Genomic DNA, 16742 nt, shown 5'->3' on the forward strand with positions numbered 1-16742 from the left:
GGGGGGGGGGGGGTGGGGTGGGGGGGGGGGGGGGGGGACGACACATTAGAGTGTAAGCTCCTCTGTCAGAGACTGATGTGACTGGCTCAGTGAAGGGGGTGGCGGTGCCGGGGGGGCCTGGCCTAAAGCCGTGTAAGGGGCCCCAAAATTTCTGATGGCTGCCCTGGTCATAGCAACCAAGGACACTCTCCAGATCACAGCGTCATAGCAACCAAGGACAACGTGCAGCTGACAGCGTCATAGCAGCCAAGGGCACTCTGCAGCTCACAGCATCATAGCAACCAAGGACACTCTGCAGCTGACAGCATTATGGCAACAAAGGACACTGTGAAGCAGGCATTGTCATAGCAACCAATGAGACTGCAGCTGAGAGCATGATAGCAACAAAGGACACTGTGCAGCTCACAGCGTCATTGCAACCAAGGATACGCTGCAGCTGACAGAGTCATAGCAACCAAGGACACTCTTCAGCTCACAGCATCATAGCAACCAAGGACACTGTGAAGCTGACAGCTTCATAGCAACCAAGGGCACTGTGAAGCTGACATTGTCATAGCAACAAGACATGTGCGCCGGCAAAAAATTGTTTTTGGTTCCTTTCAGATTTTTCATTATTTAGTTTTTCGGGATTCGGGTCTGAAAGTCAATTCGTTTCATCCGAATCCTACATTTTCATTAATTTCAGATGAGTTAAAACGATATTTAGGAGCAAAAATTCAATGTACAAAAGTGACATTGAAAAAAGTGACATATTTGCTTATTTTTACTTTTGACAGTCGATAGAAACAATTTTAAAAAAACCAGCGTGGGGTCTCCCCTCCCAATTCATACCAGACCCTTTAGGTCTAGAAGGAATTTTAGGGGGGACCCTTGAATCGAGCAGCAGCCTGGCAGAGGGAAAAAAAGGAAGGGGGGGGGGGGGGTGAGCGTGCACCCCCCCCTCCATCATACCAGGCCACATGCCCTTGGACATGGGGAGAGTGCTTTGCTAGGGGGGACCCGCCTGGAAAAGGACCTTGCCCCCATGCCGATGAGGACAAGGGCCTCTTCCCCACAACCCTGACCCGGTGGTTGTGGGGGTCTGCGGGCGGGGGCTTATCTGAATCTTATAAAGGGAGCACCCAGATGCCACTCCCACCCCTTGTGAATGAGTAAGGGGTAGTTGTTACCCCATCTCATTCACCAAATACTGTAATATTGTAAATAAACACACCACACCATACCACAAAGTCCTTTATCAATCAAGATAAACTATAGCCGCCCCCACATGCTTTCTTTTTTTGGAAGTGGGGGTCCCTTTTGGACGGCATAGCAACTCAGGAAACTCTGCAGCTGACAGCGTCATAGCAACCAAGGACACTGTGCAGCTGGAAGCGTCATAGCAACCAAGGGCATTCTGCAGCTGACAGCGTCATAGGAACCAAGACCATTCTGCAGCTGACAGTGTCATAGCAACCAAGGACACTGTGCAGCTGGTAGTGTCGTAGCAATCAAAGAGTCTTCAGCTGCCAGCGTCATAGCAAATAGCGACGGGGGGAGTTGCGTGGGGGAGGACAGCCCTGCTTACTCCGAAATTACGGTATTTAATGAATTCGTTGTAGCCATAGATAGCAACATATGAGAACAGTGTCGCAAATAAGATCTTTGTGAGGAGAAAACTGGAGCAGACAGAATGTGGAGCAGTTGCCTGTGGCAACCAATCAGCTTCTCCTTTCAAAGCTTAAGTGAACTATAGATAGAAGCTGATTGGTTACCACGGGCAACTGCTCCAGATTGATAAATTCCCCCTAGATAACAATTGCCCTTCCAATGTCCTTGTTTCCAGCGGCGCAGATCTGTGTCGTCGATCACTACTATCGTATGTGCGATTGTAATGTGCAGCGATCACTTATGATTTATTGTGGGTAGTAGTTTTTAACAGCAGGATCGCACTATATAATACGCCACGGCTGTCTTATTTCTATGGGGCAGCCATGATCGGCCCTCGGAGTCCCCATTACACAACACTGGCACTAACAGGAACTAACTGGCAGAACCGGGAACTTGGCGGCGGTGACAGCACCGATTATGACGTCACCGCAAGCGTCACGTGCTCACAACACGCTGCTCGGCTTCGATGGCACCAGCGAGCTTCAAGGCCTCAACCAATCAGCCGAGGCCTGTTACAGCTGGCCAGCCCACTTTGATGGAATGCCCGCCCACTAAGGTGTAGCTGTCGGGAGAAGTGATCGCGGATTGTCGGCTGTGTGTGTGAGTATCCGATCCCCGGGGGGTGGGGGAAGTCGGGGCATGGGGGGTGTAGAGGTGGGCAAAGGTGACCTGCAGCCCTGTGTCCACAATGAGATCTGCTGACGACTGTGTAGTGCGGAGGGCTTTCCTGGTTTGATGAAAATTAAAGGCACAGTCCACCTTTTGCAAATAATGTAATGAATGCAACCACATGACTATAATACAAACTGTGCATTCATTGATATTCAGCATTGGTGTCTGCAGAGCATTGCAACCAGGGTCAGTGTCTGGTGGATTCGGGCCCCTGCATTGTTTACCCCCCGTGGCCCAGCTCGGTACTGAGGTACTAATGGAGCTGGAGGAGCGAAGTCATGGACTACGAATGAGGAGACGGCGTGATAATAGTGTGGGATGACTGGTCTCCTCTTAGTGCCGCGGTCCCATCATAGTACGGGATGACTGGTCTCCTCTTAGTGCCGCGGTCCCATCATAGGGCGGGAGGACGGGTCGCCTCAAATCATAGTACGGGATGACTGGTCTCCTCTTAGTGCCGCGGTCCCATCATAGTACGGGATGACTGGTCTCCTCTTAGTGCCGCGGTCCCATCATAGTACGGGATGACTGGTCTCCTCTTAGTGCCGCGGTCCCATCATAGTACGGGATGACTGGTCTCCTCTTAGTGCCGCGGTCCCATCATAGTACGGGATGACTGGTCTCCTCTTAGTGCCACGGTCCCATCATAGTACGGGATGACTGGTCTCCTCTTAGTGCCGCGGTCCCATCATAGTACGGGATGACTGGTCTCCTCTTAGTGCCGCGGTTCCATCATAGGCACAGCAGGTGTACAGTCCCGGGAACTCAGCTCAGGGGTGGTGGGAGCTCCTCATAATGGGCACAGCAGGGGTACAGACCCGGGAACTCAGCTCAGGGGTGGTGGGAGCTCCTCATAATGGGCACAGCAGGGGTACAGACCCGGGAACTCAGCTCAGGGGTGGTGGGAGCTCCTCATAATGGGCACAGCAGGGGTACAGACCCGGGAACTCAGCTCAGGGGTGGTGGGAGCTCCTCATAATGGGCACAGCAGGGGTACAGACCCGGGAACTCAGCTCAGGGGTGGTGGGAGCTCCTCATAATGGGCACAGCAGGGGTACAGACCCGGGAACTCAGCTCAGGGGTGGTGGGAGCTCCTCATAATGGGCACAGCAGGGGTACAGACCCGGGAACTCAGCTCAGGGGTGGTGGGAGCTCCTCATAATGGGCACAGCAGGGGTACAGACCCGGGAACTCAGCTCAGGGGTGGTGGGAGCTCCTCATAATGGGCACAGCAGGGGTACAGACCCGGGAACTCAGCTCAGGGGTGGTGGGAGCTCCTCATAATGGGCACAGCAGGTGTACAGACCCGGGAACTCAGCACAGGGATGGTGGGAGCTCCTCATAATGGGCACAGCAGGTGTCAGCAGGAAAGGACAGGTATCATTGTTGGTTGCTGTGCCTGTCTGGTGGAGTCACACAGGTCCGGCCTGTTCCGGCTGCATACTCGGTGAGGACGGGTCAGGTGTCAGGAAACCAGTTTCAGGAAGTGTTGACTGTGACAATGCGACTTGTCAGATTACAGGAAGCTTTTATTGTGCGTTCCTGGCGTGTCTCACATGTCCGCACCTACAATCAGGTATCCAGGTCAGCAGATCACGCGCTCCGTCTACACCAAGACGGGACAAGCTGGGCCTGTGAACGATCATTTATTATTGGGAGGTGAGCTCTACATTCTCATGCCGTCTCCTTTATATCCGGCCTTCATCTTCACCTTTGTACGTTGATGGAAGGACATGTAATGGTGTTCAGTCTCGTAGGTTCTGACAATACTCTGATCATGTGATTGATCGCTGGTTGTGTAGCCAGCACCATAGGGAGCCTGAAAATGGGGTGTTTCCCCAGCTTTTCTCCTCCCCGCTGGCTGCAGGCTTCAATCTGTGTCCCCTCTGATCCCCCCCACTTGTGTCGGCAGAGGGGATCGGAGGGGGCACGGAGGCAATCCAGCTGCCGACTCCCAGCAACGAGGAGAGGAGCTGTCAGGAGGCTGACCGGGGCAGAAAGCTCTGGGGGGAGGGGGTAGAGCTTCAGGATCAGTAAATGTTACCTACTAGGGATGTCCCGATTCCATGTTTACAACACCAAGTACAAGTGCTTTCCCTCCGGTGTTAGCCGATACCAATTAGGCCTCATTCACACACAACGCAAGCAAAATTGTATATTGCGTATATACACATCTATGCGTATATATATACACGTGCGTGTATACGAGCGTATATGCGTGCACTATATGCAATCCCAGAATGCATCACTCGTAATGGAATTTTTTATGTGCTGTACGCATGTACGCGCGTATAGACCCGTATATGCGCGTAAATACGCAGAGATACGCTGCCCGGACGCAGCGTATCTGTTCCATTCTGTTTTTGCGCATATATACGCCACGCAAATATACGGCACAATGGAGAATGGCAACCACCAATAGAGGACTACAAATCCCATCAATTCATGATTATATAGCAATGGAGAATGGCAACCAGCTATAGAGGACTACAAATCTCAGCAATCCATGATTATGTAGAATGGCAATTAGCAATAGAGGACTACAGATCCTATCACTCCAGGATTATACAGCTGTTATACAGGGCTGTGTTTGGGTCTCTCCAGGGTTGTATTGGCAGGTACCAGGGCTCCGTGGGTGGGTGCTGGGCAGTGCAGGTGGGTGCCGGGCTCTCCAGGACTGTAATGGCCGGTACCAGGCTCTGTGGGTGCTGGGCTCTGCAGGTGGGTGCCGGGCTCTCCAGGACTGTAATGGCCGGTACCAGGCTCTGTGGGTGCTGGGCTCTGCAGGTGCGTGCCGGGCTCTCCAGGGATGTAATGGCCGGTACCAGGCTCTCCTGGGCTCTGTGGATGGGTGCTGGGCTCTGCAGGTGCGTGCCGGGCTCTCCAGGGATGTAATGGCCGGTACCAGGCTCTCCTGGGCTCTGTGGATGGGTGCTGGGCTCTGCAGGTGCGTGCCGGGCTCTCCAGGGATGTAATGGCCGGTACCAGGCTCTCCTGGGCTCTGTGGATGGGTGCTGGGCTCTGCAGGTGCGTGCCGGGCTCTCCAGGGATGTAATGGCCGGTACCAGGCTCTCCTGGGCTCTGTGGATGGGTGCTGGGCTCTGCAGGTGCGTGCCGGGCTCTCCAGGGATGTAATGGCCGGTACCAGGCTCTCCTGGGCTCTGTGGATGGGTGCTGGGCTCTGCAGGTGCGTGCCGGGCTCTCCAGGGATGTAATGGCCGGTACCAGGCTCTCCTGGGCTCTGTGGATGGGTGCTGGGCTCTGCAGGTGCGTGCCGGGCTCTCCAGGGATGTAATGGCCGGTACCAGGCTCTCCTGGGCTCTGTGGATGGGTGCTGGGCTCTGCAGGTGCGTGCCGGGCTCTCCAGGGATGTAATGGCCGGTACCAGGCTCTCCTGGGCTCTGTGGATGGGTGCTGGGCTCTGCAGGTGCGTGCCGGGCTCTCCAGGGATGTAATGGCCGGTACCAGGCTCTCCTGGGCTCTGTGGATGGGTGCTGGGCTCTGCAGGTGCGTGCCGGGCTCTCCAGGGATGTAATGGCCGGTACCAGGCTCTCCTGGGCTCTGTGGATGGGTGCTGGGCTCTGCAGGTGCGTGCCGGGCTCTCCAGGGATGTAATGGCCGGTACCAGGCTCTCCTGGGCTCTGTGGATGGGTGCTGGGCTCTGCAGGTGCGTGCCGGGCTCTCCAGGGATGTAATGGCCGGTACCAGGCTCTCCTGGGCTCTGTGGATGGGTGCTGGGCTCTGCAGGTGCGTGCCGGGCTCTCCAGGGATGTAATGGCCGGTACCAGGCTCTCCTGGGCTCTGTGGATGGGTGCTGGGCTCTGCAGGTGCGTGCCGGGCTCTCCAGGGATGTAATGGCCGGTACCAGGCTCTCCTGGGCTCTGTGGATGGGTGCTGGGCTCTGCAGGTGCGTGCCGGGCTCTCCAGGGATGTAATGGCCGGTACCAGGCTCTCCTGGGCTCTGTGGATGGGTGCTGGGCTCTGCAGGTGCGTGCCGGGCTCTCCAGGGATGTAATGGCCGGTACCAGGCTCTCCTGGGCTCTGTGGATGGGTGCTGGGCTCTGCAGGTGCGTGCCGGGCTCTCCAGGGATGTAATGGCCGGTACCAGGCTCTCCTGGGCTCTGTGGATGGGTGCTGGGCTCTGCAGGTGCGTGCCGGGCTCTCCAGGGATGTAATGGCCGGTACCAGGCTCTCCTGGGCTCTGTGGATGGGTGCTGGGCTCTGCAGGTGCGTGCCGGGCTCTCCAGGGATGTAATGGCCGGTACCAGGCTCTCCTGGGCTCTGTGGATGGGTGCTGGGCTCTGCAGGTGCGTGCCGGGCTCTCCAGGGATGTAATGGCCGGTACCAGGCTCTCCTGGGCTCTGTGGGTGGGTGCTGGGCTCTGCAAGTGGGTGGCAGGCTCTCCAGGGCTGTACTGGCAGGTGCCAGGGTTGTACATGCGGGTGTGGGGCTGTCCTTTGTTTTGCCGGTCTCAGAAAGGAGCAGGAGGTGAGGTGCAACCAGACCAGCACTGTCAATTGGTTTGATTACAATAATCTGAAGTAGGGACATTAAAATGCCCTTGTTTTGTGTGAAAAGTGATTTTTAGTGGCAGGACTACCGAAAAACTTTGTTCACCTAAAATTTTTGGTAGCCAGTTGCCTTCAGATTTCTTGCAGTGTGGGAATAGCCCTTGAATTGCCCTATATGCTTTGCACCCACTTTCCCTTTGTTTCTCCACTGCTTTGTTGGGCCACCAGGAGCGTAAAGAATTGCCTATTACTTCCAGGTATTTGGGGTGGGTTGTTATTTGCTCCCCTTCCTCCTAGATGAAGGTGTTTGGTACTTGATGATTGGTCATAAGGGGTGTGGTGATTATAGCCCATTGGCCGGTAAAGGAGAGTCTGACTTTCGCTTTCATAGCTCCTTCCTTTAAGGCCGTGACACACTGCACGCGAAGCCGCGCAGAGCGAAGCAAAGCTATCCGGCACGGAGCTCTGCGTCCAGTGTGTGAGCTGAGCGCAGTCAGATGATTGACTGCACCTTCAGCCAATCGGCTCGTCCGTAACAACCAGCTGTCGCATGCCGACGCGCTGGTTTATACGCGCGATTGGCTGAAGATTAAATTTTTTCATCTCGGCACGCTCAGCTACCTTGCGTTGCCGAGGAGAAAATTACATGACACACTGCTCGCAAAGGCAGCGCGCCACCGCTCCGCTCTGCTTTGCGTGCAGTGTGTCACGGCCTTTACCCTCCCCAGCAGAGCATCAGGAAGGGATCGCGTATAGCCCACCCCACCATGCACCCCAATACACTCAAACCTGCTCCCATGCACCCCCACCTCAGGTTTCTCATCAGTGGAACAACATGCTGTTACTTGGCAGATGGTCAGTCTGCAGCTCCTGGTGGCCCGTGCCTTCTAAGTATCATAAAGCTCAGTTGCTTCCTCCACATCACTTGTCTCCTTGCTCCGCTGAAGCTACCTGTTGTGTTTTTGACGATCTTTTGGCCCCATTGCCCACTGCTGCTTTTCAGAAATAAAGGGGGGAAAGGCGACTACAACCCCTTGTGGCAACAATGAGTGAGTCTGGGGCATTTTCAGAAAACAGAGCCCCTGTGGAGTTGCCTACTTTTTCTTTTCCTGCTCACACTGGCCTTAGGCAAAGAGAAAGTAGAGGGAAGGGGCAAGCACTCGGGTACCTACAGTCCCCCATTCCCTGCGTGTGCCTGGTCCCCCATTCCCTGCATGTGCCTGGTCCCCCATTCCCTGCATGTGCCTGGTCCCGGTATTGTCGGCTGTAAGGTTGAAGGAACGGGAGATAATGCCTACTATCTTCACCTGGGATTCCAAATTGTAGATTAAATATCTTTGTAGGGTTAAACATTCCAAGTTGTAACTACATGGTACTGGGAGAACTGGAATGTCCACCACACTGCCTAGCTCTTTTATGATCTGCTATGATGGCAATCTATGTTTCAGAGTCATTGTAAATAGAGCTGGCGGACGTGAGGTAAATGACAAATTGTGTGATGGAGGCCTGGCCTGATACTGGAATTTCCTGTTCTCGATGTAAACAGACAACTGATGTACATACTTATGCAAAGAGGCTGCATAGGTGGACAGAGGTGCTGATTAGGGTTAAGATGACTTGTCATATTTTCAATGTTCCTTGGAGTCCGTTGGGTTGTCTCACCCATCTTGGGGCTCCTCCAACATGACCTCCACACAATGGGTCACCTTGGCTTTGTTCCCACCCATATTCGTTCTTGGTTTTCCCGCTCACCTTTCAACGTTCTACCTCTCTTATTGCATTCTTCATTAAAAGAATAAAGTAAAACCCCTTACAGAGCTGGTCTACTTGCATCTCCAAGGCCACAAGAGGTTTTCAGACTTGGGACCTTAGGATCTCACCACCAGTATACAGTACCAGAAACCCAATGGGAATGGATTAGGTGTTGTGCCTAACATCTGCCAAAAACTAAATAGGGCAGACTGATCCTTTTAAAGAGAATCTGTCATTTTGAAAAGAATGGTGTGACGGGTTCTTTTGGTAGGCCTCCCCACTAGTACTCGCTTTTATCGTCCATCCTTTAGAGCTGTGGTTCTCAACCTGTGTAACCTCAGGAACCACATTTGTCATTGGTCATTTAGTCGCGACTCAAGTCGCACTGCAATGGAAAGCACAGCATTGCAGTACTGCGCTTTTTATGGTGCAGGCGATGGAACTGTAGGTGGGAGGTGCTTTTGGGGTACCATTTAAATGAATGGCAATGCAGCTCCCACACCAGAACGCATGGTAGGTGCGATTGCATGGTACAGTGCGTTAATCGCATGGGACTGTGTGATTAGTGAACTGTACTATTGTGAACGTACCTTCAAAACACTGACAGTGTCTGTCAGTGTTTTTGAAGGTCTGTTCACAATAGTACAGACAGACAATAGTACAGACACAACATCAGACATCATTTTTTTTAAGATCCAGCCAGTCTCCCTACCTTACTAGAACTGGAGTGGATCCTGAACCTGGGGTCCAGTGTGGTCTGCTATGCTGTGATGTAGCTCCGTAGAGTTGCCGGGAGCCAGAATGTGTTGTCACTCCAGGGCATGCAAGGGGAGCTGTAAGCAATGCACATATCAATAGAGCTCCCTCGCGGCCATAGCCCCATCCCACCTCAAGTTGACATATTTTGAAAGTTTGCTTGGTGCGAGAACTGACAGTGCTAACCTAGAAAAATGCAAGGCATGTGGAGACCCACTGGACACAGGGTCGCGACCCACTTTTGGGTCACGACCCACCAGTTGAGAACCAAGGCTTCAGAACCTTCAGAAATAACTGGTGTTTATGAGTATGGGGAGTATGTAACCTTCGCCCCTTTGACCTGTGACCTTCTCACCTCCCAGAGTGCAGTGCTAGGGCCTAAACGGCCATTCAACAGGGCCGTAGACTGTTATGTAGGGGAGAGGAGCGGAGCATTAACTCTGTGCTATGACACAGTCCAAGGCAGTGGTTACACAGGGTTTAGACCCAGGGTTCTGAGATAGGAACACAGCTGCAGGGGAGTGTCAATGCATGGTGTGTGGCGGAAGGGGGAATTTAAGAGAGCCTTCCATGTGCACCTTGCTTGAAAGCTGGTTATAAGTTGATGAGTGCGTTTGCCATTTGTTTTGCTTGACTGATTTGGTCCAGTGACACACTGGTGGTCTCAGCTGCCGTTGTGATGTGCGGGGTCCCTTGTGTGTCCCTGTGCCTTTTAAGGAGGTTGGGCTGCCTCCTGGCGAACCTGCACCCAATTTTATCTTTTGCTACATGTGCTCCAAGATGGAGACTCTCATAGGTTAGAGTTAGGACCGCACTACACAGAGGGGTCTTGACGAGGCAGTGCGGCTTTCACCTCTGTTTTTAACCTTCGTGGTTAGACAGGTTTTTTTTTTTTTTGCATGCTGGCTGGTGAGTGTGCTGGGAAACATTTTGCTGTTTTAAGAGAACCTGTCACTTTTCCCTAAGTGACCAAAATGACAGATTCTCTTTAGGGAAGAAAAGTAGGCAAATATAGAAACCATGTCCTTTTGGTTCTCTTAAGTATTAAATCCCCAAAACATCTCCTTGTGACCTGGTGTAATTGCTTGCTTTAAATAGAGCTCTGGGTTAATATAAAACATAGTCCATACATTTGTATTAATGAAATGTTTCTAATTCTAGGTAACGTGGACCGGAGTGACTTGTAAGATGCCTTCTGTGGCCCTTTTCCTAACCTTGGTGCATGGGTTCGCACTATCTGCCGGGGAGGCAACCAGTACTAGTTCCTCCCCCAAGCTAATCCTGGTATCATTTGATGGGTTCAGGGCGGACTATTTATTGAACCACTCATTGCCTAATCTCCAGGAATTCTTCAACGATGGCGTTCTGGTGAGGGAAGTGACAAACGTCTTCATCACAAAGACTTTTCCCAATCATTATACGTTAGTGACCGGCTTATATGCTGAAAGCCACGGCATCGTAGCCAACTCAATGTTGGATTCCAGCACAAGTCAGATCTTTAATTTGTCCGACTTTGAATCGAAGACAAACCCAGTTTGGTGGAATGAAGCAACGCCTATCTGGGTGACCAACCAGCGCATGGGCCGAAAAAGCGGCTCAGCCATGTGGCCTGGCAGCGATGTGAAAATTCAGAATATGACCCTCAATGACTTCTTGCCGTACAACTCCAATGTCACCTTCGCTGAGCGCGTCGATAACATTACTGCCTGGTTTACGAGGCCCGATGATCCAATCAACTTTGTCACGCTCTATTTTGAAGAACCTGATGCTAGCGGACACCATTTTGGACCAGAAAACAAGGCAAATATGTCCACAGTGTTAAATGAGGTAGATGAACATATTAGATATTTGGTGTGGAAGCTAAAGGAAGCAAAACTTTGGGATACAGTGAATGTGATAATAACCAGTGACCATGGAATGGCCCAGTGCTCACAGGACAGGATTATCATACTGGATAATTGCATTGGTCCCGGGAACTATACCTTGGTGGATTCAACTCCAGTTGCTGCAATTCTGCCCCTTCAAGGTAAGTGTAAATTAGGGGTGGACTGGACACATTATTATGGAATTCAGGAGCCAGTCTGTCCAAACCAGGAGCCAGTCTGTCCAAACCAGGAGCCAGCAGGAATTTTTTTCAGGAGCCAGCTCCATTGACAACTAGAGAAAACCTCAAAAGTTAGAAGCCAGCTCTAATTTTTAATGACACCGGGCTCCTAGGGTGTGTCCAGCCTTGGTCTAAACGCATGTTTCTATTTTATAATATGGAAGGGCATAGGCATGGGTGACCTTGTTGGTGTCACTTTCCAAGTTACTTGTACCTTGATGGCCCCAAAGCTCCTACTGCGCTATCTATGGGATACAACCATACTGGGGATGCACCAATACCAAGTGTTTGGGTGAGTACTCGTACTCGCCCAAATGCTCCGATACCGGAACTTCTGGTCAGAGGAAGATTTCCTCTGACCAGCATTGCCATAGGGGAAGATGGAGCCGGCTTCCCGGGCAAGCATGATGTATTGACCCAGCTTCCTGATTGGCTGGGAAGCCAGGCTTCCTGGCCAATCAGCATCGAGCTGGCCGAACAGCCAACTCCTTGCTGATTGGCTGGGAAGCTGGCTTTCGAGCCGGCTTCATGGCCAATCACGGAGACAGATCATTACTCGCTGCCCGGCCTCCATAATTGGCCAGAAAGCTGGCTCGATGCTCATTGGCTGGGAAGCCGGTTTCCAGGCCAGTCACAATCAGGCCGGCCAAACAACAAGGAGCCAGCTTCCTGGGCAATCAGGAAGCCGGGCGGCAGGTCATTACCCGCTGCCCGGCTTCCTGATTGCCCGGGAAGCCGGCTCCATGCCAGCGAAAGCACCGGTATCTGTACTAAGTATCGGCGAGTACCGAAAGCAAAATATCGGTTCTCAATACCACAAAACCAGTATCGGTGCATCCCTAAACCATACTAACTGTTATTCTCAGATACAATGATACTTACTGTTAAACTGGTTCATTAGATTCAAGAGCCCATCCGAATGTAGATTATGGTGACGTCCAACCAGCTTATAGGTTCCTTAAGATATGTGATTTGGGGGTGCCTACTGTGTTTCACCGAAAATAAGACGCTGTCTTATATTTTTTTTTGCCCCCCAAAAAACACACTAGGTCTTATTTTCAGGGGATGTCTTTTTTTATTTTTTTAATGTACAACAATCTAAAGTATCGGCTAATGCGGCTCTGCTCCCTCCGCTGCAGCCTTGCTTTCTACAGCGCCAGCTTCCTTTCCCATCAGGGACAGCGGTACCAGCGGTGCAGCAGCGTGGACATCAATCAGTGGACAGCGCGGTAAAGTACGGTACCATTTACTGTTACACATTACAGTACAGTACCATGACATTATGCTGTGCCTTCGGGGGGACAGCAGTTAGTGTAGTATGGTACTGGAGTGCTCCCAACGTACACTGAACGTCGTCAGTCACGAAGGGGTTAATACAGTATGTCCCTGCAGCCTGATACCATCTCTCCTGCTCTTCAAGTTCCCTCTCACATGCTACCACCAAACTAGGTCTTATTTTCGAGGTAGGTCTTATATTACAGGAATCTTGGAAAATAGTGCTAGGTCTTACTTTCGGGGAAGCAGGGTACATAGACTGGAAATTGACCTCATCAAGTTATGGGCTTCTAATCTCTATGAAGCATTTTAGAACATTCTCAAGAAAACATCTGGCCTTATCAAAGTGATTTTTTTAAGTGATCTATAATGTTCTATAAGAAAGCTGAGGGTTGTTGGTTATATTGGCACTTACATATAATTATCAAATAAACTTCTTGTTAGGGAAAAGAACTCAGCTGATTTCAGATTGACATTCCAAGTCCACACAGCTCTTCTGGTCAGTTTAATGAGAGGAGAGCATCCCTTCCCTGTGAGTGAATCCAGTTCTATTCTGAAGGATGTCTTTAGGTGAGAGGTTCATACATGGGCCATCACTCCTCAGGGCATGCCTGGGAATCGCCATGATTTGTTTCTGTAGGTGGTGAATTTTTGCTCGTTGTAGAGACTTTACAACTTAGCAAATCACTGCTGATGGTGGAAGGCATACCCCAATATCACCTTTTGTTAGCCCATTTTGTGAGATTAGCACGGAAGTGCAGGAAAAACTTTTATCTATTGTGCTCTACACCAGTCTAAGTAAAGCCAGATGAGGACCCAAAGCCTTCCTCCCTGCTAGGTTCAGAACTACTTTAGATAAAAAGACGGTAGGTCTCAAATCATGGAGTGGTTAGCACAGTCTCCAGACTTAAAGTAGTATTAGACTATCAAACTTTTTTTTCCCCAATAATGAAGCACAAATCAATAATGATATCACATAGGGGGCTTCTTATTCCCCTATGTGATAACAATAAAGTTAAAAAGGAGAACTATGAGATGAGTGATTTTCACTCAACCTCATAGTTCTAGCCGACCTGTGACAATGAAACTGTCACACGTCGGCTCAGTAGATCAGGAAGTAAGTGAACACATACCGTCGCTCGCTCACTTCTCGATCTAACCCTACAACGAGCTGTGACTGTCACTCACGGCTTCCTGCAGTGATTCCCCGCTCCTATCCTCCAGCGCTGACTGGCGGAACGGAGGGGGCGGGCACAGCTGGGTGGATGTCGACAGTGATGTCGGGATCCGTCCCACCTGCGGCGGTCTCAGTATAGCTGTAGCTTGCGATATAGTGAGCTTTGGGTCACGGGTGGACGCTTAAGAGACTGTGACCCTTAAGAGAACTATGGGGAAAAACACTTACAACATAGTTCTCTATTAAATTAAAAAAAACGAAAAAAAATAATGAAAGTTCCCCCAAAAATTAGTCGCACATAAAGAAATTTAAAAAAAACCTCACATTTTTAAAGTCCCCAGCCCCACATACACGCGCGCAAACATGTGGCAGGTGCACATACATGTGAAAGCGATGATTGCGCCCATTACACCGCACATGTTGCATAACGCCGCAAACGTCGCCGTGGGAGCAATAATTTTAGGGCCTATCAATCACAGATGACACTAAACTGATGAGCGGTAAAAGCTTTTAAAACGTCGCCTATGGCCAATTTTGGGTATGGTAGTTTATTGCGATTTCGCAGGCGCACGCAATTTTAAAGTTTGACATGTTTGATGTTGATTTACCCGACATGACCCCGTCTTTTATACTTTACCAAAAAATTGGGTAATAATAAATGTTTTATAACATAATGTAGGGAGAACAGGTGTTTTTTAAAACTTAAGGTACTTTTTTGCATTATATAGCAAAAAATAAAAACCTCCAGCGGTGATTAAATACCACCAAAAGAAAGCTCTATCTGTCCCCAAAAATGGCATAAAATTAATTTCAGTACAGCGCTGCATGACGGAATAAACGTCAGTCAAAGTACCGCAGCGCTGAACACTGAAAAATGGCCGGGCCAGGCAGGGGGTGTAACACCCCGGTCAGCAAAGGGTTAAAATATCAAAGTATGTAAATTTCATCAAAAATCAGAAAAATGAGATTCCAAAACGTTTGAGCGGTAAGGTACATGTGACCTGGGGCACCTATTGTACTTCTGGAATGAAAACCAATTGCAATGTGTTCTTCTCCGCAGATACAAACTATGTCTACAATCTGCTGAAGAACTGCAGCAATAACATGAAGGTCTACCTGAAGGAGGACATTCCGGATCGGTATCACTACAAGCACAACGCCCGGATCCAGCCCATCATCCTGGTGGCCGATGAAGGATGGACAATAGTGCAGAACGGATCGTCCAACGTAAGCTGTAAGGCATTAATGCGCCCCCCCTCGTCTTTGCATGTGTGATCGCCTTTTATTGTTGGAGGTTTTTCCACACATTTGAATGTGTTGAATCATTCAAAAAGCATTTGGACAACTTCCTCAGAGACCGTAACATTCAGGGGGACAGGTACTCTTAAAAACAAGAGCACGCAGGGCCTCGTACACACGCATGCACATGCAGAATCACATGCATAACACGCAATGGGTTGAACTTGATGGCCCTGTGTCTTCCACCTCAAATACTGTGTAATGTCCACATCTAAATATCATCATTGCACCCGACTCCCACAGCTTTACCCCCAAAAATGAATTGATAGTTAAAGCGGAATACTCCTCTAAGTTCTATACCCACATCAAGTACCACACATTCTATAGCCATATCCCACGTCCAATACCCCAAGTTCTATACCTTCACCTCACATCTAATACCCCAAGTTCTATACCTTCACCTCACATCTAATACCCCAAGTTTTCTACCCTCCCCCCTTAACATGCTAAAGATTTTTTTTTTAAATCCTTTCATTTTTCTTTACATAGCTTATTTTATGCCCAGTGATGTCATCACTGGGTCTCTGTTCTTCTCCATGCAATGCAGCAGGCAGATCATAGGTAGTGGGAGGGTCCAGCAGGATGCTGAGTATAGCTTTCTCAGACAGGAAGAAAGCATAAATCTCCCCAACGGTGTTACAGACAGGAATAGAAACCTGGCAGAAATGTTACATCTTCTCTCTGTCCAAAAGGACAAATATATTGCTTGGAATTTGGCTTTATATTTAATTTATTAAACCGCATTCTAATTCATGAACACGATCACATTGTAGGTAAATTTCATTAAAACTAAAGGTTTTATCAGTATATGAGCATTATATTGTAAGTAAAGAAACTGACTAAGGGCCAAGCGAAGGAAATAAAAGTACCAGAAAAATGAATAAGGTGGTAGAAGAATAAAGAACTGCACACATCTCCATAGTTTCATTTTATACATTTTTTTAAACTAAATTTTACACACTTTTATTTAATTCTATACACTTTTTAATTTAAATTTATATTTGTTTTTGGTAAAATTTTTGCACTTTTTTTATTTAATTTTATAAACTTTTAATTCAATTTTATACACTTTTTTAAAATATTTAATTGTATGTACTTTTTATTTAAATTGTTTTTTGTAATCAAATTGTATGCACTTTTTTTAAATTTAATTTTATGAATATTTTATTTCATTTTATGCACTACTTTTTTTTCTACACCTTCTTTTTTTTTATTTTTTATTTCGTTTTACACGCTTTATTTTTATAAACTTTTTAAAAAATTGATTTTATACACTTTTTTTATTTCATTTTATACACTTTTTAAAATTTCATTTTATATACTTTTTGTTGTTGTTCATTGTATATAGTACACTTATTATGTGGGATGTGTAAAGTGCGCTTTTTCTTTGTGTGTATTTTATATCACCGGTCGGATTTATTCTTGGAATGACTTTTGCCGTCCAGAACATTTTGTTAGAGGGACTGAACACTTGAGAGCCATTAATGGACATCTCCTCCAATTGGCTCATTTAGAGCAATATAAACAATACAACAGAAATTTTGGG

At 49.1% G+C, this 16742-nt stretch overlaps 1 protein-coding gene across 1 annotated transcript in view; it reads left to right on the forward strand.

Annotated features, from left to right (window-relative positions):
• Positions 1–10514: 10514 nt before the first annotated feature.
• Positions 10515–16742, forward strand: part of ENPP4 (ectonucleotide pyrophosphatase/phosphodiesterase 4 (putative)) — a 6945-nt gene continuing 717 nt past the window's right edge. Inside the window, exons 1-2 of the mRNA XM_018566810.1 lie at positions 10515–11367; positions 14958–15128. Coding sequence (XP_018422312.1) covers positions 10530–11367; positions 14958–15128 — 1009 coding nt within the window. The 5' untranslated portion in view covers positions 10515–10529. The remainder of the gene's footprint in view (positions 11368–14957; positions 15129–16742) is intronic.

Source organism: Nanorana parkeri, unplaced genomic scaffold (genome assembly GCF_000935625.1).
Source record: "Nanorana parkeri isolate BGI_ZX_2015 unplaced genomic scaffold, ASM93562v1 scaffold977, whole genome shotgun sequence".
NCBI lineage: Eukaryota > Metazoa > Chordata > Amphibia > Anura > Dicroglossidae > Nanorana > Nanorana parkeri.